Here is a 23,627-nt window from a genome sequence, read left to right as displayed (position 1 = left end):
CAGTAGAGAACCTTTTCCTACACACTCAACACTGAATAAGCACATGATTGAGAATAAATTAAGAATTCAATGTAAGATGTGATCTTTGCTGAACCACATCTAAGTGTTTTTCCATGTATGCCTGCTGGTCAGTTTCCTGCAGCAACACTAGATGGCAGGAAAAGCCTGTAATACACCACACAGCTCTGTTATGTGATGCCTCTCTAATCATCCTCTTCTCATAGATTTCTATTCAGGCCACAAATAGGATGAGGATTCCATTTATATCCCTCAATGTTATCAGCCAAATGGCTTCACAATGGGGTTCCTCTCCTCTCTGTGAGAAAGATCTCTGTGGTAGATGCAGGGTGATTTAGACTTATGGAGAGCCCACCGCAATACTGATGAACCACTGATACCCAGCAGTGAGTGGCAATTCAGCAATTTATTCCTCACGTTCTGCCACTTCACTAACAGATCACTAATGGAGTGAGAAGTTACCCCTTGAATGACTCACATAAATGTGATTTAATTTACATTGTCTCTATGAAATATCTGAAAAGTTTTGAAAAGTTTTGCGGTATCATTTCAACCGGGAGCAACATTCCCCATCCCGCTGTCCCTCTCTCACTGTTCTCACAGTTTCCCCATCCCGCTGTCCCTCTCTCACTGTTCTCACAGTTTCCCCATCCCGCTGTCCCTCTCTCACTGTTCTCACAGTTTCCCCATCCCGCTGTCCCTCTCTCACTGTTCTCACAGTTTCCCCATCCCGCTGTCCCTCTCTCACTGCTCTCACAGTTTCCCCATCCCGCTGTCCCTCTCTCACTGTTCTCACAGTTTCCCCATCCCGCTGTCCCTCTCTCACTGTTCTCACAGTTTCCCCATCCCGCTGTCCCTCTCTCACTGTTCTCACAGTTTCCCCATCCCGCTATCCCTCTCTCACTGCTCTCAGTTTCACCATCCCGCTGTCCCTCTCTCACTGTTCTCACAGTTTCCCCATCCCGCTGTCCCTCTCTCACTGCTCTCACAGTTTCCCCATCCCGCTGTCCCTCTCTCACTGCTCCTACAGTTTCCCCATCCCGCTGCCCCTCTCTCACTGCTCTCACAGTTTCCCATCCCGCTGTCCCTCTCTCAATGCTCTCAGTTTCCCCATCCCGCTGTCCCTCTCTCACTGCTCTCACAGTTTCCCCATCCCGCTGTCCCTCTCTCACTGCTCTGTTTCCCCATCCCGCTGTCCCTCTCTCACTGCTCTCTCAGTTTCCCCATCCCGCTGTCCCTCTCTCACTGCTCTCACAGTTTCCCCATCCCGCTGTCCCTCTCTCACTGCTCCTACAGTTTCCCCATCCCGCTGTCCCTCTCTCACTGCTCTCACAGTTTCCCCATCCCGCTGTCCCTCTCTCAATGCACTCAGTTTCCCCATCCCGCTGTCCCTCTCTAACAGTTTCCCCATCCCGCTGTCCCTCTCTCACTGCTCTCAGTTTCCCCATCCCGCTGTCCCTCTCTCACTGCTCTCTCAGTTTCCCCATCCCGCTGTCCCTCTCTCACTGTCTCAGTTTCCCCATCCCGCTGTCCCTCTCTCACTGCTCTCAGTTTCCCCATCCCGCTGTCCCTCTCTCACTGCACTCAGTTTCCTCATCCCGCTGTCCCTCTCTCACTGCTCTCACAGTTTCCCCATCCCGCTGTCCCTCTCTCACTGCTCACAGTTTCCCCATCCCGCTGTCCCTCTCTCACTGCTCTCAGTTTTCCCATCCCGCTGTCCCCCTCTCACTGCTCTCACAGTTTCCCCATCCCGCTGTCCCTCTCTCACTGCTCTCAGTTTCCCCATCCTGCTGTCCCTCTCTCACTGCCCTCAGTTTCCCCATCCCACTGTCCCTCTCTCACTGCTCCTACAGTTTCCCCATCCCGCTGTCCCTCTCTCACTGCTCTCAGTTTCCCCATCCCGCTGTCCCTCTCCCACTGCTCTCAGTTTCCCCATCCCGCTGTCCCTCTCTCACTGCCCTCAGTTTCCCCAACCCGCTGTCCCTCTCTCTCACCGCTCTCACAGTTGGGACCCAGGTAGCCCGTGCTGGTGCAGTCACACACATGACGGTTCCAGCCCTCACGGCACTGCCCACCGTTGCCACAGACGTCTCTGCCACACCTGATGTGTGTTTCCCTGGTGCAGAAGCTGCTGACTCCAGAGGCACTCTGGATCTCTGCCAGTCTCCTCAGGTCCCGGCTCCGCCCATCCATGAACAGGTCTCGCATGCAGCCCACGTAGCCCAGGTTGAGGGGGGCCGTCCAGACTTCTGGGGGGAGGATGAGGCGCTGGCGTGCCTCGGGCAGACCCCCCAGGTACATATCACCCTCCAGGTCTAAGATCTCATTGCCTTCATCCGCAGAGAATGGTGTGCTACGGCTGTTCACCGAGATGAAGCCTGAAGGAAAAAACAGAGTGAGTCAACTAGTATCAAGGCTGTCTCACCTCACTGTATGTGTGTTTGAGAAAATGTGCAGGTGTGTGTGAGTAATGAGTGTTGGTGGAGGAGTGGGAAGATAAAGTGAGAGTGTGAGTTCCTGTGTTGCTATTGGAGGATGTAATAAACACAGTGGTTTTAGCTATTCATTGGGATATAACATTAAACAGAAGAGGATATCCAGAAGGTATACCAGGTGTAAAACTGTGGAATGACTAATGAAGAAGAATGTCTCAGGTCTTTGTCATAGCATAATCCTCTGTTACCAATAAGCTGTAAGCAAACCGGCTGGAATCACTGGGCTCGGCTAATGAGGACAGACATTTCCCCACATGAGGTAGGTGACAGTATAATTGGCCACTTGCAAAATAGGTTAAGGCAATTTATGAAATGTCATACATAGATTATAACTGCTAAAAATAAGACTGTAATTAAAACTGGATATGCACACAGCATCTCTGACTGCAGCAAAGAAACATAAAAAGTAAGCTAAAATATGAGTGTCTCTGTATAGTTATAGTGAATGTAATTTCACAAGCCAGAAACTTTGTCATTTCACTATGAGACATGCCCCAATTAGGCTCACTGGTTGAAGCCTTATTCAATCACACCTAACAGGCCAATCAGAGTTTATCAGAACCATCATGTGTGCTTCCCCTCACCCTTACGACCCTCCCTCTGGAAGTCCACGTGGCACCACTCCCCATCGTTGACCCTCTTGTTGCTGGCCTTCATCTTGATGCTGCCAGAGCCCATGTCCATCACCAGGTAGAGAAAGCCGTCCATTAGCTCCATGGCAAAGTAATCAGCCCTGGCCTGCCTGTCCGCCTGTCTGTCTGGGTCCTGCAGACGTCCGTCCCCGTGGCTGAACAGCAGCAGGCCGCTGGGCTCCGTGGTCCGGAAGTCAAAGGAGATGGAGCCGGTCTTCTTGGTGTTCCACCTGGGCAGGGTGAGGTAGGAGGCAGGCGTGTCGAAGGTGACTGGCTCCAGGGCAGCCACATCCTCACAGCGGAAGGTCAGGTCACCGTGAACACTGACCTGAGGGTCCCGCTCTGCAGCCAGACGAGACAGCTCCAGTCTGAACTCATTGTTCTTGTAAACCACCTATAGGGACAGGAACAGGGAACAGGGGACAGGACTGTCACTGAGTGGGTGGCTGCGGAGAGACCACTTTCTGTCCTGTTATTGACCTCATTCCTCACTCTTTTCTGCGATTGTACTCAATACCAAACCTTAAAATTCAAGCAACAATTTGCCATTCATTGAAACTGTTTCTATCTATGAAATGTGACAAAAGATTCCACTGTGTAATTGTATATATTTTTTTACATTCAGACTTCAAACAACAACATACATAATGCCATTAATCATTATTAGACATTCACTCCAGACATTACAGAATACATGACTGAATACATCACAGAATACATGACTGAATACAAAACATCAGATCATAAAGAGAATCTCTCTGCCTGCCACCCTGCCTGTCTGTCTGCCTGCCTGTCTGCCTTATATATATATATATATATAAATGTTTTTTACCCCTCCACCACCCCACTCTTCAGAGGACAAATATCTTAAAGTTTTTTTTTACAGATTTTCTGCTACATATACATACATTTTACATATACATTTTACATACACATTTTACATACAGTTGAAGTAAGAAGTTTACATACACCTTAGCCAAATACATTTAAACTCAGTTTTTCACAATTCCTGACATTTCATCAAAGTAAAAATTCCCTGTCTTAGTTCAGTTAGGATCACCACTTTATTTTAAGATTGTGAAATGTCAGAATAATATTAGAGAGAATGATTTATTTCAGCTTTTATTTCTTTCATCACATTCCAAGTGGGTCAGATGTTTACATACACTCAATTAGTATTTGGTAGCATTGCCTCTAAATTGTTTAACTTTTGGGTAGCCTTCCACAAGCTTCCCACAATAAGTTGGGTGAATTTTGGCACATTCCTCCTGACAGAGCTGGAGTAACTGAGTTAGGTTTGTAGGCCTCCTTGCTCGCATACGCTTTTTCATTTCTGCACAAATCTTCTATGGGATTGAGGTCAGGGCTTTGTGATGGCCACTTCAATACCTTGACTTTGTTGTCCTTAAGCCATTTAGCCACAACTTTGGAAGTATGCTTTGGGTCATTGTCCGTTTGGAAGACCCATTTGCGACCAAGCTTTAACTTCCTGACTGATGTCGTGAGATGTTGCTTCAATATATCCACATAATTTTACTTCCTCATGTTGCCATCTATTTTGTGAAGTGCACCAGTCCCTCCTGCAGCAAAGCACCCCCACAACATGATGCTAACACCACACGCTTCACGGTTGGGATGGTGTTCTTTGGCCTGCAAGCCTCCCCCTTTTTCCTCCAAACATAACAATGGTCATTATGGCCAAACAGTTCTATTTTTGTTTCATCAGACCAGAAGACATTTCTCCAAAAAGTACGATCTTTGTCCCCATGTGCAATTGCAAACCGCAGTCTGGCTTTTTAATGGCGGTTTTGGAGCACTGGCTTCTTCCTTGCTGAGTGGCCTTTCAGGTTATGTCAATATAGGACTCGTTTTACTGTGGATATAGATACTTTTGTACCTGTTTCCTCCAGCATCTTCACAAGGTCCTTTGCTGTTGTTCTGGGATTGATTTGCGCTTTTCACACCAAAGTATGTTCATCTCTAGGAGACAGAACGCCTCTCCTTCCTGAGCGGTATGATGGCTGCGTGGTCCCATGGTGTTTATACTTGCGTACAGATTTGTACAGATGAACGTGGTTCCTTCAGGCATTTGCAAATTGCTCCTAAGGATGAACCAGACTTGTGGAGGTCTACAATTTTTTTTCTGAGGTCTTGGCTGATTTCTTTAGATTTTCCCATGATGTCAAGCAAAGAAGCACTGAGTTTGAAGGTAGGCCTTGAAATACAGCCACAGGTACACCTCCAATTGACTCCAATTATGTAAATGAGCCTATTAGAAGCTTCTCAAGTCATGACATCATTTTCTGGAATTTTCCAAGCTGTTTAAAGGTACAGTCAACTTAGTGAATGTAAACTTCTGACCCACTGAAATTGTGATACAGTGAATTATAAGTGAAATAATCTGTCTGTAAACAATTGTTGGAAAAATTACTTGTGTCATGCACAAAGTAGATGTCCTAACCGACTTGCCAAAACCATAGTTTGTTAACAAGAAATTTGTGGAGTGGTTGAAAAACGAGTTTTAATGACTCCAACCTAAGTGTATGTAAACTTCCCACTTCAACGGTACATGGTACTTTTACATAAAGCAGTCACATTACAATAATACATTACCAAACATAAACTCTTTAATCCCAACCCTCAGCCGCTCTCAGCCCATCCCACCTAGCACCATAGACCACCCTCGTTTGGTTTCCATGTGCCATATATTTTTCAATTGTGCTGTGATGTTTTACATAATTTTTGAACGTTTCTAATCGTATATTATCCACAGATTGTGAGCTAAAGATGAAAACCTTTCCTTCGAGTATTATTATATTATTTATTGACCAACTTTCCAAATCGCCCAACACTGCTAATTGTAAGGTTCATTTTAAGTGCATGTTGTGATTTTTTAACAATTCTGCCTGCCTGTCTTCATGGCTGCCTGCCTGTCTGTGTCTGTGTCTGTCTCTGTCTGCCTGCCTGTCTGTCTGTCTGCCTGCTTGTGTGTCTGCCTGTCTGTTACATGTATACTGTTCCTGTGTGCAGATGGAGTCAGTAGGCAGGCACAGCTGAACATGTTTTTCATTTTCACACCAACGGCACTTGCAGTCAAAAGCTGACTGACGCCCTGCTTCAGGGTGAGATCTTTAGTGTCTCTCTGAATCAAAATACACTAGGCAGCAGCTTGGATTCACACGATACCATTACCAGTAATCACCAGGCCAAAAAATACATTTCATGAGAAGAATAAGAAGTGAACCACAGTATGAAAAATGCAATTGTTGGAGAGTCAACTTCAGCCATAGGTGGGAAAAGTGCAAAATAGTAAAAATGTCAGAATGACACTTAATATCTCTCTCTTTTTTGGTAGTATCAATCATACAGATACAGACTCCTGATGCCTGTTACAGCATAACATTGTGTGATAGATATTGGAGGACTACACAGTATCAGAGCTAGGAGGTTTCTTTGGGAATTACTGATACACTTACACTACAGTTCAAGAGTTTGGGCTCACTTTGAAATGTCCTTATTTTTTAAAGAAAAGCACATTTTTTGTCCATTAAAATAACATCAAATTGATCAGAAATACAGTGTAGACATTGTTAATGTTGTAAATGACTATTGTTCTTGGAAACGGCTGATTTTTTTATGGAATATCAACATAGGCCCATTATCATCAACCATCACTCCTGTGTTCCAATGGCATGTTATGTTAGCTAAACCAAGTTTATCATTTTAAAAGGCTAATTGATCATTAGAAAACCCTTCGCAATTATGTTAGCAAACCTGATAACTGTTGTTCCGATTAAAGAAGAAGCAAAACAACTGGCCTTCTTTAGACTAGTTGAGTATCTGGAGTATCAGCATTTGTGGGTTCGATTACAGGCTCAAAATGAACTTTCTTCTGAAACTCATCAGTCTATTCTTGTTCTGAGAAATGAAGGCTATTCCATGCGAGAAATTGCCAAGAAACTGAAGATCTCGTACAACATTGTGTACAACTCCCTTCACAGAACAGAGCAAACTGGTGCTAACCAGAATAGAAAGAGGAGTGGGAGGCCCCGGTGCACAACTGAGCAAGAGGACAAGTACATTAGAGTGTCTAGTTTGAGAAACAGATGCCTCACAAGTCCTCAACTGGCAGCTTCATTAAATAGCACCCTCGAAAAACACCAGTCTCAACGTCAACAGTGAAGAGGTGACACCGGGATGCTGGCCTTCTAGGCAGAGTTCCTCTGTCTAGTGTCTGTGTTCTTTTGCCCATCTTAATCTTTTATTTTTATTGGCCAGTCTGAGATATGGCTTTTTCTTTGCAACTCTGAAGCTGCCAACGATGATATATTTTTTTAAAGGCTCAGTGTCGTTATCCTCGTAAGGGGAAGGTGCTGGAGTATTGAAAACGGGAGATCCAATCATTTTGACCTCAATCTTTTTTAGATTTCTTTGCATTACTTGTTAAACAAAATCTCTTTCTCAGAGCAATTGTATTGGTAGAAAATTATATAACTTGTAAAAAAAATGTAGCATATTATATAGCTCAGTATTTGTATTATTTATTTTATACGGTCTTTTTTGCTCATCTTAATTGATTAATTTTTATTTTATTTCACCTTTATTTAACCAGGTAGGCAAGTTGAGAACAAGTTCTCATTTACAATTGCGACCTGGCCAAGATAAAGCAACGCAGTTTGACATATACAACAACACAGAGTTACACATGGAGTAAAACAAACATACAGTCAATAATACAGTAGCAAAATAAGTCTATATACAATGTGAGCAAATGAGGTGAGATACGGGAGGTAAAGGCAAAAAAAGGCCATGGTGGCGAAGTACATACAATATAGCAAGTAAAACACTGGAATGGTAGATTTGCAGTGGAAGAAAGTGCAAAGTAGAAATAGAAATAATGGGGTGCAAAGGAGCAAAATAAATAAATAAATACAGTAGGGGAAAAGGTAGTTGTTTGGGCTAAATTATAGATGGGGCTATGTACAGGTGCAGTAATCTGTGAGCTGCTCTGACAGCTGGTGCTTAAAGCTAGTGAGGGAGATAAGTGTTTCCAGTTTCAGAGATTTTTGTAGTTCGTTCCAGTCATTGGCAGCAGAGAACTGGAAGGAGAGGCGGTCGAATGAGGAATTGGCTTTGGGGGTGACCAGTGAGATATACCTGCTGGAGCACGTGCTACAGGTGGGTGCTGCTATGGTGACCAGCGAGCTGAGATAAGGGGGGACTTTACCTAGCAGGGTCTTGTAGATGACCTGGAGGCAGTGGGTTTGGCGACGAGTATGAAGCGAGGGCCAGCCAACAAGAGCGTACAGGTCGCAGTGATGGGTAGTATATGGGGCTTTGGTGACAAAACGGATGGCACTGTGATAGACTGCATCCAATTTATTGAGTAGGGTATTGGAGGCTATTTTGTAAATGACATCGCCGAAGTCGAAGATCGGTAGGATGGTCAGTTTTACGAGGGTATGTTTGGCAGCATGAGTGAAGGATGCTTTGTTGCAAAATAGGAAGCCAATTCTAGATTTAACGTAGGATTGGAGATGTTTGATGTGAGTCTGGAAGGAGAGTTTACAGTCTAACCAGACACCTAGGTATTTGTAGTTGTCCACATATTCTAAGTCAGAACCGTCCAGAGTAGTGATGCTGGATGGGCGGGCAGGTGCAGGCAGCGATCGTTTGAAGAGCATGCATTTAGTTTTACTTGTATTTAAGAGCAGTTGGAGGTCACGGAAGGAGAGTTGTATGGCATTGAAGCTCGTCTGGAGAGTTGTTAATACAGTGTCCAAAGAAGGGCCAGAAGTATACAGAATGGTGTTGTCTGCGTAGAGGTGGATCAGAGACTCACCAGCAGCAAGAGCGACATCATTGATGTATACAGAGAAGAGAGTCAGCCCAAGAATTGAACCCTGTGGCACCCCCATAGAGACTGCCAGAGGTCCGGACAACAGGCCCTCCGATTTGACACACTGAACTCTATCAGAGAAGTAGTTGGTGAACCAGGCGAGGCAATCATTTGAGAAACCAAGACTATTGAGTCTGCCGATGAGGATGTGGTGATTGACAGAGTCGAAAGCCAAGGCCATGTCAATGAATACGGCTGCACAGTATTGTTTCTTATCGATGGCGGTTAAGATATCGTTTAGGACCTTGAGCGTGGCTGAGGTGCACCCATGACCAGCTCTGAAACCAGATTGCATTGCGGAGAAGGTGCAGTGGGATTCGAAATGGTCGGTAATCTGTTTGTTGACTTGGCTTTCGAAGACCTTAGAAAGGCAGGGTAGGATGGATATAGGTCTGTAGCAGTTTGGGTCAAGAGTGTCCCCCCCTTTGAAGAGGGGGATGACCACAGCTGCTTTCCAATCTTTGGGAATCTCAGACGACACGAAATAGAGGTTGAACAGGCTAGTAATAGGGGTTGCAACAATTTCTGCAGATAATTTTAGAAAGAAAGGGTCCAGATTGTCTAGCCCAGCTGATTTGTAGGGGTCCAGATTTTGCAGCTTTTTCAGAACATCAGTTGACTGGATTTGGGAGAAGAAGAAATGGGGAAGGCTTGGGCGAGTTGCTGTGGGGGGTGCAGTGCTGTTGACCGGGGTAGGGGTAGCCAGGTGGAAAGCATGGCCAGCCGTAAAAAAATGCTTATTGAAATTCTCAATTATAGTGGATTTATCGGTGGTGACAGAGTTTCCTATACTCAGTGCAGTGGGCAGCTGGGAGGAGGTGCTCTTATTCTTCATGGACTTTACAGTGTCCCAGAACTTTTTTGAGTTTGTGCAATTATTTTGGATCCCAATGTAGATCCCACTGTATATTGTTCAGCCTGTTATCAAATGTATGTTTATCAGTAATTCCCTTCAGGCCCATCCTAGCCCTGATATACAGTATAGTCCACCAATATCTATCACACAATGAATGTTACAGACTGCTGATTTATTTTATAGTGTATCAGTATATTGGTATTAGGAATCATGTGAAAAACACTTTAGGAAACCAGGACAGTGAGAAGCACTGCTCAATCAATGAAGAGGTGGACATTATTAATAAATGAAGGGGTCAACTAGACAAAGACAGAGGGAGGGACGTGCTGCCTGGGAATCCATGAAGGAGATCAATGTCTAATTTGGCTGTCAGGATGGTAAAGCTAAGACCTCACTAACACTGGCACAGTATTTATTACACATGTGCTCTGTCTGAGAGAGAGAAGGAGGGAGGGTGAAACGGAGGGAAAAAGAGAGCGAGGGAGAGAGAGAGAGAGAGAGATGGGGAGAGGGAGAGAGAGGGGGGAGGGAAATATATATATAGATAGAGGGGGCGGGAGAGAGAGAGAGAGAGATAGGGAGAGAGAGAGATGGGGAGGGAGAGAGAGAGAGCGAGAGAGAGAGAGATGGGGGAGAGAGAGATGGGGGAGAGAGAGAGATGGGGGAGAGAGAGATGGGGAGGGAGAGAGAGAGAGAGAGAGAGAGAGAGAGAGAGAGATGGGGAGGGAGAGCGAAAGAGAGAGAGATGGGAGAGAGAGAGAGAGAGAGAGAGAGAGATGGGGAGGGAGAGAGAAAGAGAGAGAGAGAGAGAGAGAGAGAGATGGGGGAGAGAGGGGGGAATAGGAAGGTCATAACGGGGGGGGAGAACCTGCATTATTCAACAGAATAGAAAGTCTGGTGTTCATATACAGGTAGACATGCTATTGTATAATTCAAGGCCATAACTACATTCATACCTGACCAATTATCATACTGTACAATGCCAGGTGATATGCAGAGGTATGCAAATGAAACACAGCTATGGCTCACACTATGGCTACAGTATGGCTCACACTATGGCTCACAGCTATGGCTACACTGTGGCTACACTATGGCTCATAGCTATGGCTCACACTATGGCTCACAGCTATGGCTCACAGCTATGGCTTACAGCTATGGCTCACACTATGGATCACAGCTATGGCTACACTATGGCTCACAGCTATGGCTCACAGCTATGGCTCACACTATGGCTACACTATGGCTCACACTATGGCTACACTATGTCTACACTATGGCTCACTCTATGGCTCACTCTATGGCTCACTCTATGGCTCACTCTATGGCTCACACTATGGATACACTCTATGGATACACTCTATGGCTACACTCTATGGCTACACTCTATGGCTACACTCTATGGCTACACTCTATGGCTCACACTATGGCTCACACTATGGCTACACTATGGCTCACACTATGGCTCACACTATGGCTCACACTATAGCTACACTACGGCTCACACTATGGCTCACACTATGGCTACACTATGTCTACACTATGGCTACACTATGGCTCACTCTATGGCTCACATTATGGCTCACATTATGGCTCACATTATGGCTACACGATGGCTACACGATGGCTACACTATGTCTACACTATGGCTCACTCTATGGCTCACTCTATGGCTCACTCTATGGCTCACTCTATGGCTCACTCTATGGCTACACTCTATGGCTACACTCTATGGCTACACTCTATGGCTACACTCTATGGCTCACTCTATGGCTCACTCTATGGCTCACACTATGGCTCACACTATGGCTACACTATGGCTCACACGATGGCTACAATATGGCTCACACTATGGCTCACACTATGTCTACACTATGTCTAAACTATGGCTCACTCTATGGCTCACTCTATGGCTACATTATGGCTCACACTATGGCTCACTCCATGGCTACAATCTATGGCTCACTCTATGGCTCACTCTATGGCTTCACTATAGCTCACACTATGGCTACACAGCTATGGCTACACAGCTATGGCTACACTATGGCTCACAGCTATGGCTCACACTATGGCTCACACTATGGCTCACACTATGGCTCACACTAAGACTACACTATGGGTCACACTATGGCTCACTCTATGGCTCACTCTATGGCTCACTCTATGGCTCACTCTATGGCTCACACTATGGCTCACACAAGGGCTCACAGCTTTGGCTACACTTTAGCTCACACTATGAAGTTATTGCTGACTGGGGAGCCAGGGAGGTCAGCCATGTTGGGACTCCCCCCCAATGGCTCACACTATGGCTCACACTATGGCTACAGTATGGCTCACACTATGGCTACAGTATCGCTCACACTATGGCTACAGTATGGCCACACTATGGCTACACTGTGGCTACAGTATGGCTCACACTATGGCTCACACTATGGCTAGACTATGGCTACAGTATGGCTACAGTATGGCTCACACTATGGCTCACACTATGGCTCACACTATGGCTACAGTATGGCTCACACTATGGCTCACACTACGGCAACAGTATGGCTCACACTATGGCTACACTATGGCTACACTATGGCTACACTATGGCTACACTATGGCTCACTCTATGGCTACATTATGGCTCACTCTATGGTACACGCTATGGCTACACTATGTCTACACTATGGCTACACTATGACTACACTATGGTCATACTATGGGTCACACTATTGCTCACTCTATGGCTCACTCTATGGCTCACACTATGGCTTACACTATGGCTTACACTATGGCTCACTCTATGGCTCACTCTATGGCTCACTCTATGGCTCACACTATGTCTACACTATGGCTACACTATGGCTACACTATGGCTCACACTATGGCTCACTCTATGGCTCACTCTATGGCTCACTCTATGGCTCACACTATGGCTCACAGCCATGGCTACACTATAGCTCACACTATGGCTACACAGTTATGGCTACACAGCTATGGCTACACTATGGCTCACAGCTATGGCTCACACTATGGCTCACTCTATGGCTCACACTAAGACTACACTATGGGTCACACTATTGCTCACTCTATGGCTCACTCTATGGCTCACTCTATGGCTCACACTATGGCTCACACTATGGCTCACTCTATGGCTCACAGCTATGGCTCACAGCTATGGCTCACACTAAGACTACACTATGGGTCACACTATGGTCACACTATGGCTCACTCTATGGCTCACTCTATGGCTCACTCTATGGCTCACTCTATGGCTCACTCTATGGATACACAGTTAAACACTTTGAGCACTGCATGTGTTCACACATTACAATCTGTCATTAACTAGCAACTGTAAAATTGACAAATATAAACGTGGTATGTTCTTCCTGTGTGATGCACTGGGAGGTTTAACATCAAAATTCCAAGTGACGCATTCCTCAACAACAACAAAAAATCTGTCATGTTACAAAGTGAATGGTGTTTGTGAATGTGAACACAGCTCAACAAAAGCCCTATGACAGTGTGTATTCCCAGATCAGAGTCCCTGATGAGGGCAGTTGACCAGTACTTACGTCTTTGAGACAGCCCATGAAGTTATTGCTGACTGGGGAGCCAGGGAGGTCAGCCGTGTTGGGACTCCCCCCAATGTAGAAGAAGTCATCCGAGCCTAGCATGGTGTAGTCCTCCTGGGTGTAGCCGGTGGTTGACAGGATCCCATCCACAGAGACAGTCACCTGGGTGGCCAGAGAGAAATGGAGGTATGGAGAAAGTGGGAGGAGGAAAGAGAGAACAGACAGAAAGAGACAAAAAGGGAGATGTGGAAAGAATTTGAATTCAACATCAAATGAAACAATGCACTGCTATGTTTTTGCGTTAAATGCTGGCCTTTAAATTTGGTTGAATTCTTAGCTGTAAGAGTCATGAGTGCAGTTGGAGGGCCCAGCCATTCTCAGAAGCTTCCTACTTTTTCTCAATTCTCAACAGATAGGCAGGGTTGACGACAAGCAAATTATGATATAATCATTCCATCAATATTTTGGATTTCAGTACAATATTATACAGTATATCTAAGTATGTCTGTAGAAGTGAATTTGAGATGACACCCATTCCATGACAGATACAGTAGATCATCATCCGTAATCAGACAGCTGTGGCCAATTCTAATCAATCTCAAATCAATACAGAGAGAATAAATAAAATGGACCAACTAACTGAATCTATTATTCATTATTGGGATAAATGGTTTCAGAAGGCATTATAGTCCATGAAAATGGTTTAAGAGGAGTTCATTACATATATATGAGATATACTGTTGTCGTGTACATGGCTCAACTGCGACTGAAATTGTAATACTATACCAATGTTATTATTGTTTTGTTTTTAAATTATTTTTTATTCATTTTCATTTTTTATTTAAAATTCTGTTCAGTTTCAGCTCGTTTTTTATACCTGATTTAGCCATTTTTAAAAATTTCGTCTGAGTTTTACACTGAACCAAAATATAAACGCAACATGTAAAGTGTTGGTCCCATGTTTCATGAGCTGAAATTAAAGGTCCCACAAATGTTCCATACACACAAAAAGCTTATTTCTCTCAACTGTTGTACACAAATTTGTTAGTGAACATTTCTCCTTTGCCAAGATAATCCATCCACCTGACAGGTGTGGGATATCAAGAAGCTGATTAAACAGCATGATCATTACACAGGTGCACCTTGTGCTGGGGACAATAACAGGCCACTCTAAAATGTGTAGTTTTGTCACACAACACAATGCCACAGATGTCTCAATTTTGAGGGGACATGCAATTGACATGCTGACTGCAGAAATGTCCACCAGAGCTACTGCCAGAGGATGTAATGTTCCTTTCTCTACCATAAGCCCCCTCCAACATGGCTTTACAAAATTTGGCAGTACGTCCAACCAGCCTCACAACTACAGACCACGTGTAACCACGCCAGTCCAGGACCTCAAAATCCGCCTTCTTTACCTGCGGGATAGGCTGACACCAGCCACCTGGACCACTGATGAAACTGTGGGTTTGCACAACCGAAAAATCTCTGCACAAACTGTCAGAAACTGTCTTAGGGAAGCTCATCTGCATGCTCGTCATCCTCACCAGGGTCTTGACCTGAGTGCAGTTCGGCGTCGTAACAGACTTCAGTGAGCAAATGCTCACCTTCAATGGCAACTGGCACGCTGGAGAAGTGTGCTCTTCATGGATGAATCACGATTTCAACTATAATGGACAGATGGCAAATCGGTTTGTTGGGCGAGCAGTTTGCTGATATCAACGTTGTGAACAGAGTGCCCCATGGTGGCGGTGGGGTTATGGTATGGGCAGGCATAAGCTACAGACAATGAACACAATTGCATTTTATCAATGTCAGTTTGAATGCACAGAGATACCGTGACGAGATCCCATTGTCGTGCCATTCATCACCTCATGTTTCAGCATGATAATGCACGGCCCCATTTCGCAAGGATCTATACACAATTCCTGGAAGCTGAAAATGTCCCAGTTCTTCCATGGCCTACATACTCACCAGACATGTCACCCATTGAGAATGTTTTGGATGCTCTGGATCGACGTGTATGACAGCGTGTTCCAGTGCCTTTCAATATCAAGCAACTTCGCACAGCCATTGAAGAGGAGTGGGACAACATTCCACAAGCCACAATCAACAGCCTGATCAACTCTATGTGAAGGAGATGTGTCGCGCTGCATGAGGCAAATGGTGGTCACATCAGATACTGACTGGTTTTCTGATCCACGCCCCTACTTCTTTTTTTAAGGTATCTGTGACCAACAGATGCATATCTGTATTCCCCAGTCATGTGAAATCCATGATTAGGGCCTAATGATTTATTTCAATTGACTGAATTGTTGCATGTTACATTTATATTTTTGTTTAATATATATATATATATATATATATATATATATATATATATATATATATATATATATATATATATATATATATATATATATATATATATATATATATATATATAAAATCTACTAGTTAGCTAGTGATAGGGATGCACAAGCTAGGCCTATTTGAAACACTGCCTTCTCCTGGCAGAATTTACCCCCCAGATTCAGAAGCTTGAAACCCCCTTCGATTTTTGCCAAAAGTTTAGGGGGAAAAAACTGTAGAATATAATAGTTTCAGTATAGTTTTCTTTTTTTTTAAACAGGTTTGTTAATTATTTCAGTTGACAAAATATTTTTTTATGATTATTTTTTCTTTTTTTAGTTTTTGTTTCCTATAATAACCTTGTGCTGTACAGCATGTGGTTTACAGAACCCTGCGTGGATTGGTCAACTCTCACAAAGTTCTACCCAATCAGACATGATCATGTGTCACGTGATCATCTTTGAAATCGCTGGCTAATCGTTGATAAGAGGCAGGGTCTGTGATATCCTTGTTTCATCAACAAAACCAAGTGGGCCAGAGAGATACATTTGGATACATTAGTAACCTGCAAGTTGCATACACTAGAGAGGAATAGACCCCTTTCTGTGTTTGCAAACATTGCCACACGAGGGTGATCCACGCAAATTGGTGGCAGAACAAGGGGAAGTTCTTATAAAATAACAGACAAAAAAAGCCTGTATTTACATTACATTTTAGTCATTTAGCAGACGCTCTTATCCAGAGTGACTTACAGTAGTGAATACATTTCATTTTCATTTCATACATTTTTTTTTTCTTCGTACTTGGCCCCCCGTGGGAATCGAACCCACAACCCTGGTGTTGCAAACACCATGCTCTACCAACTGAGCTACGGGGATTTACATATTTACATATTGCTTATGTGTATTTCACACTACTTTGGATTATAATTGGATTTTAAGACTCGTATGAATGTCCTGCTTATTATAATGTTTGTGCCATCATCGCAAATCAACTGCATTATACTTAAAAACACTTTAACCAGTAAAAAGGCTATTTGGCTAGCTTTTGCTACAGCCTATATCAATGAGTGTTAGCATTCTATCTAACAATTACTGCATCCAAAACATCTTTGTAAGCGTATGAGAACCCCAAAAAAGCTTTTTTGTTTAGAATGAATAAAAACGTAAATCTAGGCTGGGCGCAGATGGCGATGGCGTTTTGACTGCCGCCAGGAGTGGCGAGCAGTGTGTCGTGTACTGGAAAAGGGGTTTATACTGTAGGCCTAATAACATTGTGAATTCTGAACACCATTATTGCTGACTGACAAATACTGTTTCGCAGGGGTCCTCTCTGAGAAAAGCCAAGCCAAGCCACCTGCACTCTGTGTCCTTGAGCAAAGCACATAACACTAATTGCTCAGGCGGGTGTCTCAAGTAGTGGGATATGCACCAAAAATTATACAAATATAAGCACCCACCCACTCTGAGGGATTGCCCCGTTCTGAACATTAGTTATTGGTGTTTCCTGGTTTTAAATGTACTTCCCTCATTAAAGGACAACACGTTTTTATGTCTGCTGTTTCTGTTTAGAGCTGTAATGAATCTGAAGCTTCAATTGTAGGCAAGGTTGAACAAGGGAGTAGGTGAAAGTGTGTGTGTGTATGTGTGTGTGTGTGTGTGTGTGTCAGAGAGAGAGCGAGAGAGAGAGAGAGAGAGAGAGAGAGAGAGAGAGAGAGAGAGAGTGTGTGTGTGTGTGTGTGTGTGTGTGTGTGTGCGTGCGTGTGTCAGAGAGTGTGTGATTGAGGGTGTGTGAGAAAGAAAGCAATTGGGGAAGGCGAGAGAGAGACAAGAGTTATTTATTTCACTTTAGTTTATCCATTTCACTTGCTTTGGCAATGTAAACATATGTTCCCCATGCCAATAAATCCTCTTGGATTGAATTGAGAGAGACAAAAGAAAAAAAGAAAGAGCTATTTTGTTTAGAAGAGGAATCCAGCTTGTGAAAACGGACCACCAGAGCTTGTTAAAAAAAAAACAATTCCACAGGAGGTGCATTTCTCTTTATCTGCATGTCAGTGAGGTAACTGGAAGCTATCCAAGGAAAAGTGAAATGTATGCAGGGAAGTGCATGAGAGGGTTTGTAAGTATAGGATTGTTCTGTCTATGGGAAGTATGGTTGAGGGTAGGGTTGGGATAATGAAGAGAGAGAATGTCTGTATGCAGGTTTGGGTGAGAGGGAAGGGGGTTCTTTTTGTAAGGACGTTAGAGTCAGACACACAAATGGTTGTTAGTTCAGTACTAGATCGAATCAGATAGACGGACATAGAGTGCATTAGGAAAGTATTCAGATCGCTTGACTTTTTCCAAATTTGGTTACGTTACAGCCTTATTCTAACATGGATGAAATAAATACAAATCCTCAGCAATCTACAAACAATACTCCATAATGATAAAGGGAAAGCAGGTTTTTAGACATTTTTGCAAATTAATAAAAAATGAAATATCTTATTTACATAAGTATTCAGACCCTTTGCTATGAGACTCAAAATTTAGCTCAGATGCATCCTGTTTCCACTGATCATCCTTGAGATGTTTCTACAACCTGATTGGAGTCCTCCTGTGATAAATTCAATTGATTAGACATGATTTGGAAAGGCACACACCTGTCTATATAAGGTCCCAAAGTTGACAGTGTATGTCAGAGCAAAAACCAAACGATGAGGTTGAAGGAATTGTCCGTAGAGCTCCGAGACAGGATTGTGTCGAGGCACAGATCTGGGGAAGGATACTATAAAATGTCTGCAGCATTGAAGGTCCCCAAGAACACAGTGGCCTCCATCATTATTAAATGGAAGATGTTTGGAACCCTCTTCCTAGAGCTGGCCGCCTGCCCAAACTCAGGGAGGTGACCAAGAACCCGATGGTCACTCTGACAAAGCACTAGAGTTCCTCTGATGAGATGGAAGAACCTTCCAGAAGGGCAACCATCTCTGCAGCACTCCACCAATCAGGCCTTTATGGTAGAGTGGCCAGACAGAAGCCACTCCTCAGTAAAAAGGCACATGACAGCCCGCTTGGAGTTTGCCAAAAGGCACTTAAAGAACTCTCAGACCATGAGAAACAAGATTCTCTGGTCTGATGATACCAAGATGTAATGTCAATCGTCACATCCGGAGGAAACCTGGCACCATTCCTACCGTGAAGCATGGTGGTGGCAGTATCAGGCTGTGGGGATATTTTTCAGCGGCAGGGACTGGGAGACTAGTCAGGATCGAGGCAAAGATGAACAGCGCAAAGTACAGAGAGAGATCCTTGATGAAAACCTGCTCCAGAGCACTCAGCACCTCAGACTGGGGCGAAGGTCCACCTACCAACAGGACAACAACCCTAAGCACACAGCCAAGACAACACAGGAGTGTCTTCGGGACATGTCTCAATGTCCTTGAGTGGCCCAGCCAGAGCCGAGACTTGAACCCAATCGAACATCTCTGGAGAGACCTGAAAATAGTTGTGCAGCAACGCTTCCCATCCAACCTGACAGAGCTTGAGAAGACCTGCAGAGAAGAATGGGAGAAACTCCACAAATACAGGTGTGCCAAGCTTGTAGCGTCATACCCATGAAGACTTGAGGCTGTAATCACTGCCAAAGGTGCTTCAACAAAGTATTGAGTTAAGGGTTTGAATACTTATGTAAATGTGATATTTCCATTTTATTTTAAATTAGCAAAAATGCTTTGCCATTATGGTATTGTGTGTAGATTGATGAGGATTTTATTTGTTTAATCCATTTTAGAATAAGGCTGTAACGTAACAAAGTGTTGAAAAAGTAATGGGGTCTGAATACTTTCCGAAGGCACTTTATATACTCTTAGTGTGAATAGAAAGACCTTGGAATTTTGGTTTGAATAAAAGTTACTTTATTTGTGGTAATAACCCATCAAGGGCTTGAGTGTGGACGCATGCGATGCATATTAATCATGGAATTATGAATCATTCACATAAAGTCAAATGGAAAGAGAAAATCACACTAACAGAGGGTGTAGATTTCTACTATGTACAGTTGATGTTCGTGGAGGCAACAGAATGAATAAAAGACAAACAAAAAATAAACTACATGGATCTACCTATATTTATATCCTACGTTAGGATTATAAGGCAAAAGTCTTTTTACTATAGACTCTCTCTCTGATTAATACTGTTTCACAGTGCCTGACACTTCATTGATACCCACTATAGGAAAGATGTATGCTTGTTCTTCCTGTTAGCCACAATGGACCTATTCTAAACCAAATTCTCTAGTTCTGACTTCTTATTTATTATTCCGTTTTTTGTATTTTTACCCCTTTTTCTCCCCAATTTCGTGATATCCAAATTAGTAGTTACAGTCTTGTCCCATCGCTGCAACTCCTGTGCGGACTCGGGAGAGGCGAAGGTCGAGAGCCATGCGTCCTCCGAAACACAACCCTGTCAAGACACACTTCTTGACACACTGCTTGCTTGACCCGGAAGCCAGCCGCACCAGCTTGCAGGCACCCGGCCCGCCACAAGGAGTTGCTAGAGCGTGATGGGATAGGACATCCAGGGAGGCCAAACTCTCCCCTAACCCAGACAACGCTGGGCCAATTGTGCGCCACCTCATGGGTCTCCCGGTCACGGCCGGCTGTGTCACAGCCTGGGATTGAACCCGGGTCAGTAGTGACGCCTCAAGCTCTGCGATGCAATGGCTTAGACTGCGGCACCACTCGGGAGGCCTAGTTCTGACTTCTGATACAGCGATAGACAGCTTGTCAGACAGACGTGAATTCTAGATGACAAAGATATCTGTTACAGTGACTCAAAAACACTGATGACACTAGTGGAATGATTGTTGCCAATTTTTTTACTTGTTCATTCTAGAGAGTAAAAGCCAAAAAAAAAGCAAGAGATATTGTGAAAAATAACAGGCAAACCAAACAACACAATTCATGTGCTGACTATCATATAATGTTTACCATAGCATGTTCAATAGCTGGGTGCTTCCTCAGAAAGGGGAGGAGAAAGAAATGGCAGATGGTAAAGTCAACAAAGCACACTGGCGCTCTAGAAAAGACCAATAAAATGCCTGATATGTGTATACATCCCTTTGTAAGGTAACAGTCAAAGCATAGATTTAGCCTTCATTCAAAATGATACCAAAAATACAAATCAAAATTGAGTGGAAATTTAATTTCAGAGATAAAATAAATGCTCCACTAAATGCAAAGCAGTGAAAAGCTGAATTTAGTATCTAACAGAAACAAATGAAGAATATAAAAAATGAAGACTACCTTTTGAAGAGTCACACTACCGGTCAAAAGTTTTAGAACACCTACTCATTCAAGGTTTTTCTTTATTTTACTATTTTCTACATTGTTAAATAATAGTGAAGACATTAAAACTATGAAATAACACATATGGAATCACCAAACAAAATGTTAAACAACGCCAGGTCATCTGATAGAGCACTCCATCACTCTCCTTCTTGGTCAAATAGCCCTTAGACAGCCTGGAGGTGTGTTGGGTCATTATCCTGTTGAAAAACAAATGATAGTCCCACTAAGCTCAAACCAGATGGGATGGCGTATCGCTGCAGAATGCTGTGGTAGCCATGATGGATAAGTGTGCCTTGAATTCTAAATAAATCACAGACAGTGTCACCAGCAAAGCACCCCGACACAGTGGCACCTCCTCCTCCATGCTTTACGGTGGGAAATACACATGCAGAGATCATCCGTTCACCCTCACCGCGTCTCACAGACACGGCAGTTGGAACCAAAAATGTCAAATTTGCACTTCAGACCAAAGGACAAATTTACACCAGTCTAATGTCCATTGCTCTTGTTTCTTGGCCCAAGCAAGTCTCTTATTCTTATTGGTGTCCTTTAGTAGTGGTTTCTTTGCAGAAATTTGACTATGAAGGCCTGATAAACACAATCTCCTCTGAACAGTTGATGTGTCTGTTACTTGAACTCTGTGACGCATTTATTTGAGCTGCAAACTCTAATGAACATATCCTCTGCAGCAGAGGTAACTCTGGGTCTTCCATTCCTGTGGTGGTCCACATGAGAGCCAATTTCATCATAGCGCTTGATGGTTTTTGCGACTGCACTTTTCCGTATTGACTGACCTTCATGTCTTAAAGTATTGGTTTACTGTCATTTCTCTTTTCTTGTTTGAGCTGTTCTTGCCATAACATGGACTTGGTCTTTTACCAAATAGGGCTATCTACTGTATCCCACCCCTACCTTGTCACAACACAAATGATAGGGTCAAACACATTAAGAAGGAAAAAAATCCCACAAATGAACTTTTAAGGAGGCACACCTGTTAATTGAAATGCATTCCAGGTGACTACCTCGTGAAGCTGGTTGAGACAATGCCAAGAGTGTGCAAAGCTGTTATCAAGGTAAAGGGTGGCTATTTGTAAAATCTAAAATATATATTGATTTGTTTAACACTTTTTTGGTTACTACATGATTCCATACGTGTTATTTTGTCATTTTGATGTGTTCACTATTATTCTACAATGTAGAAACTAGTGAAAAAAAGAAAAACCCTTGAGTAGGTGAGTAGGTGTTCTAAAACATTTGACCGGTAGTGTATGTTAGTTAGTATAGAAGACAGAGTCAGCATATTAAATAGCAATACAATGTGCAGTCAGTGTAGGATGGTTTGATAAATACATTTGATTTGATGTAGGATCTTAACTTGAGACAGTTTTCTACAACAAGAAAAGTATCCTGCAGAAAAAGGAAATGTGAATTATTTTGTGGATTATAATTAATGTAGGGTTTGATACATTTTTCATGATGGAAAATAACAGTGGGAACTTCAGGAGCCTTTTTAAAACTCAAATACACTACACGTTAAAAACATCCTTCATTGCAGGAAAGTTCTCCTGCAACAGGGTGATCAAATTAAGATCCTACACCTGTAGACAGGTTTCAAATCAAATCAAAGTTTATTTGTCACGTGCTCTGAATACAACAGGTGTAGACCTTACAGTGAAATGCTTACTTACAGGCTCTAACCAATAGTGCAAAAAAGGTATTAGGTGAACAATAGGTAGGTAAAGAAATAAAACAACAGTAAAAAGACAGGCTATATACAGTAGCGAGGCCATAAATGTAGCGAGGCTACATACAGACACCGGTTAGTCAGGCTGATTGAGGTAGTATGTACATGTAGATATGGTTAAAGTAACTATGCATATATGATGAACAGAGAGTAGCAGTAGCGTAAAAGAGGGGTTGGCGGGTGGTGGGTGGTGGGACACAATGCAGATAGCCCGGTTAGCCAATGTGCGGGAGCACTGGTTGGTCAGCCCAATTGAGGAAGTATGCACATGAATGTTTAGTTAAAGTGACTATGCATATATGATAAACAGAGAGTAGCAGCAGCGTAAAAAGAGGGTTTTGGGGGGGGCACACAATGCAAATAGTCTGGGTAGCCATTTGATTACCTGTTCAGGAGTCTTATGGCTTGGGGGTAAAAACTGTTGAGAAGCCTTTTTGTCCTAGGCTTGGCACTCTGGTACCACTTGCCATGAGGTAGTAGAGAGAACAGGGCCTTCCTCTGACACCACCTGGTGTAGAGGTCCTGGATGGCAGGCAGCTTAGCCCCAGTGATGTACTGGGCTGTATGCACTACCCTCTGTAGTGCCTTGCAGTCAGAGGCCGAGCAATTGCCATACCAGGCAGTGATGCAACCAGTCAGGATGCTCTCGATGTTGCAGCTGTAGAACCTTTTGAAGATCTCAGGACCCATGCCAAATCGTTTAAGTTTCCTGAGGGGGAATAGGTTTTGTCGTGCCCTCTTC

The 23,627-nt window shown here is 43.6% G+C and overlaps 1 protein-coding gene across 6 annotated transcripts in view; it reads right to left on the bottom strand.

Annotated features, from left to right (window-relative positions):
• The window catches only part of nrxn2a (neurexin 2a), a 353,006-nt gene that overhangs the window by 212,682 nt on the left and 116,697 nt on the right, over window positions 1-23,627 (bottom strand). For all 6 annotated transcript variants that reach the window (XR_003880366.1, XM_029770022.1, XM_029770026.1 and 3 more), the window contains 3 exons: window positions 13,458-13,619; window positions 3,098-3,539; window positions 2,013-2,396 (listed from right to left, as the gene is read on the bottom strand). Coding sequence is in view for 5 of the 6 variants with exons in the window: in XM_029770022.1 (XP_029625882.1) it covers window positions 2,013-2,396; window positions 3,098-3,539; window positions 13,458-13,619 (988 nt within the window). In the remaining variant the exon portion in view is untranslated. The remainder of the gene's footprint in view (window positions 1-2,012; window positions 2,397-3,097; window positions 3,540-13,457; window positions 13,620-23,627) is intronic.

Source organism: Salmo trutta, chromosome 12 (assembly GCF_901001165.1).
Source record: "Salmo trutta chromosome 12, fSalTru1.1, whole genome shotgun sequence".
Taxonomy (NCBI): domain Eukaryota; kingdom Metazoa; phylum Chordata; class Actinopteri; order Salmoniformes; family Salmonidae; genus Salmo; species Salmo trutta.
This window is presented reverse-complemented; position numbering and strand designations above follow the sequence as displayed.